A 3,489-nucleotide genomic window follows, 5' to 3' on the forward strand; every position below is an offset into this window, starting at 1 on the left:
CGGGGAGTGACATCGAGCCGTGCATAAGAATTGTCACTTTTGGCTGGCTGTGACAGATTTATTTAATGGAGTTGTTTTGATAGAATTATTTATTAAAATGTGTTTGCCCAATGGCTTTGGTATGCACAGTGGTCAGTGTGGCTGTGGAAGCCTTGTATCTCAGGGAGTCTTGGTGATCATGGTGGCCATGGCTTCCACAGTCAATACGGTGACCTCAGTGACCTTGGCAGCCTCATGGCTCCGAGGATCCTGGTGTCCACTGCCAGAGCTGTGGCAGCTAGGAGGAGTCCTCTGAGGTGGAAAGGGGTGCTGGGGATGCTCCAACCTGAGGGACAAAGAGAGAGATCAGAGGGACTGTGAGGGGAGTGAGGGGTTTGGGGATGGCCATAATGGGGAGAGAGGGATTACAGGAGTGATGGGGACCATGAGGTGATGCATTGCAGGATGTCGGTGAGGGCACAGGGGTCTATAGGGAGCCAGGGAGGTCAGGGATTCATGGTGGGCTTAGGGGTTACAGGGGGGAGCCATGGGGGTTCATGACCCACCCTCATCCAGCTCACAGGGCCCATTCTCACAGCACTGCCCAAGGCGGGGAGGGACAGGGTCAGAACGGGGAGATCCCAATCTCTGTCCCTGTCCCTGTTATCCCCTGGCAGGGGTGTCTCTGTCCGTGTTCCCACCCAGAAGTGCGGGCCCCCATCCCTGTGGCCTTTCATGGGTGTTCCTATCCCCATGCCCACAAAAGGAGTCCCCAAACTTGCTGTCTCCAGCATGTTCCCCCACACACAGTGGGTGTCTCTGCCCCAGTCCCCATCCCCAGTGAGTGTCATTGTCCTCTGTGCCCTCTCATGGGTGTCCCCATGGCCACAGTGGGTTTCCCATCCCCCCAGGCCGTTCCTTAGTGTTCTCACCTCACACCACACGCAGTTGAATTCGCTGAAGGTCCCGGTGGAGAGGAGCTGGATCTGTGTCTTGTTTCCTTCCTGGGTGATTTGGGTGACATTGAAGGTCTCAAAGGGTGGCATCAGCACCACCTTCTCTTCTGGATGTTCAGTGAAAAACTGGATTTCCACGCCATGGCACGTGTGCAGCTCGAGCACCGTGTCATTGGAACACTCGCCAGTTGGTTTGCTCAGGGACACCAACATGAATTCACCGAACCGGATGATATCACCATGCTGTGCCTCAAACCAGACCCCACAAACCCTCTGGAAAACATCAAGACACTTCCCTTTCTGAGCATCCCGCAGCGTTGCCAGGGCATCGGTCAGCAGGAAATGCAGCGTTTTGAAGTGGAAGTTGTCCCGGTATTCCATGTCAGAACGCCCGGCCACACGCACAGCATCATTGAACATGCTGGACAGGCCATCCATTGTGAAGGCCATAATGGCAGTGGCCTGCTCTGGAGACAGAGGGGACTCAGGGGGCCCCCGTCTCTGCCACTCGGCTGCAGCCTTTACCCAAACCTCAGCAAACTTCTCATTCTGCTCAAACTCGGAGTTGTTGAGGGCTGGCAATGCTGCCTTCATGGCAGGGCCACAGCCCTGGTACTGGTCATCAAAGGAGTACGGGGCCATGTCCAGGGTCACCACCTCAACAGCCGTGGTAGCAATGGCCATTGCCAGCAGTGCCAGGGTCTGAGCCAGTGGGGCCATGTCGGGGAGAGGCCACAGCAACCAAGTGTGGACACTGGAGGACACAGAGGGGATGTGGGGGAGACACGGGGAGGGTTCCTCAGTGAGGGACTGGGGAGGGGAGTGGGGTCAGCCCAGGGGGAAGGGAGGCACTCCTGGCCAGCAGACCCCTGGGCATGTCTGGAGTCTCTGATCCCAAATTCTGTGTTACTTAGGCCTCCCCAAGCTTCCCAGGGATGCCACTTCCAATTGCGCAGTACCTCAGCCCCCCAAGAAGCCCAATTATACTCACAGGAATTCAAGTTCCCCCAGGCCCCCTACAACACTGATCCAAATCCTGGAGTCACACCCTGAGCCCCCCAGTGTCCCTCTCACCCATCCTCAGACCCCAATTCCACTCCCATTCCCCAGTTCCTTTGGTGTCACCTCAGGACATCAACCCAAATCCAGGCATCATCCCCAGCCCCAAAAGTGTCTGCTAGAACCCGGATGACCCCAATCCCCTCTCATCATCCGGTGTTCTCCCCTCACTTACCCCCAGAACATCCCATGACCCCAATACCAGTCCTGTGACTCCCCCAGTATCCCCCAAGCACCAGAATCCCAATCCCTCAGTCCCGTGTCCACCACTAAGTGTCTGCCTGGAGTCCCCCCCAGCCCTCGATACCGAAATCGGCCGGAGTGAACTCCCTGATGGAACTGGAGGTATCAGAAAGCCAGAATTCTTGATCAGCTGGGACTCACAGCAGATGTGTCCTGGTCCGCAGATCAGTGAGGACTCAGCTATGGGGTATTTATTCACCATAATCATAAATATTAATTAAAATGTGCCACTTATCTAATACAGAAAATGTACTTTTCCCGTAAATCATTTGCATATATCTCCCTCCTCCTACAAGTTCTTTTATTGCACTGGAGTGTTGTAAAAATTGGGCTTCTGGGTATCATTTTCACCAAAAACTTTGATATCAAATGGACTTTCCCTGGAACAATTTCGTTGCACAGGTGCTGTTGGTTCCTGTTACAGAACTTGCCAAAACCCAACTGGAGTTCCCTTTAGATGTTTCTCCATGGGTTCTAGCCATGTTTTTCATTCTGTGTGCACACCTCTCCCTCCTTTTATCATTTCTGCCAGTTTGTCTTCAGGCTCTGTCCAGCACCTTCAGGGGAAGGGAAGATATCCATTCTCTGTTATTTGTCACTTTGTGACAGAAATGCTCCAGTCCTGTTATCATCCATGCTGCCCTCCAGGATCTCCAGGTCTTTTCTGTTCTGAGGAGCCCAGAATGGGAAAGAGCACTGGGCAGAGCAGGAACATGGCAGTAGGCAGAGCTGGACATGGCACTGGGCTGAACTGGACACAGTCCCAAGCCAAGCTGGACATGGCACTGGGCAGAGGTTGACACAGACCATAGTAGAGATGGAAATTACTCTGAACAGAGTTGGGCACAGCACTCCTGATGTGCCTCACTAGGCAGGGAGAGGGGCCCTAACACTCCCTGACTTTCTGGGCTTGCTCATCTGAGTGCCCCCCAGATCCCTCCTGGCCCCAGGCCACATGGCCAGCTTCACTGGTCACCCAGCAGCATCCCCAGGTCATTCCCCAGAGCTGCTCCAGCAGGTCCCCACCAGGCAGGCAGGGCACTGGTGCTAAATTGGGCTAAACCAGCACAAGTCACCGACCCTAAATTGACAATTGAGGATAAATCACCAGAGCTGGGCCTGGCCATCCATCACCTGACCCTGGCAATGCCCAGTCCCCTCTCAGACCGAAATTCCATTCCCCTATTCATACCTGGAATGAAATGTGTGTGAGGTTCCTCCCTCAGTAAGGGGATGCACCCCAACAGTCCTT

At 54.4% G+C, this 3,489-nt stretch overlaps 1 protein-coding gene across 1 annotated transcript; it reads right to left on the reverse strand.

The window, feature by feature from the left end:
* Positions 1–277: 277 nt before the first annotated feature.
* On the reverse strand, positions 278–1,655 carry LOC134418412 (erythroblast NAD(P)(+)--arginine ADP-ribosyltransferase-like). Its single transcript, XM_063156701.1, has 2 exons — positions 912–1,655; positions 278–325 (listed from the first exon to the last, which is right to left on the reverse strand). Exons 1-2 carry the CDS (start codon positions 1,653–1,655, stop codon positions 278–280), a joined length of 792 nt encoding a protein of 263 aa, XP_063012771.1.
* Between the last annotated feature and the right edge of the window lie 1,834 nt (positions 1,656–3,489).

The sequence above is a fragment of the Melospiza melodia genome, chromosome 1 (assembly GCF_035770615.1).
Source record: "Melospiza melodia melodia isolate bMelMel2 chromosome 1, bMelMel2.pri, whole genome shotgun sequence".
Taxonomy (NCBI): Eukaryota; Metazoa; Chordata; class Aves; order Passeriformes; family Passerellidae; genus Melospiza; species Melospiza melodia.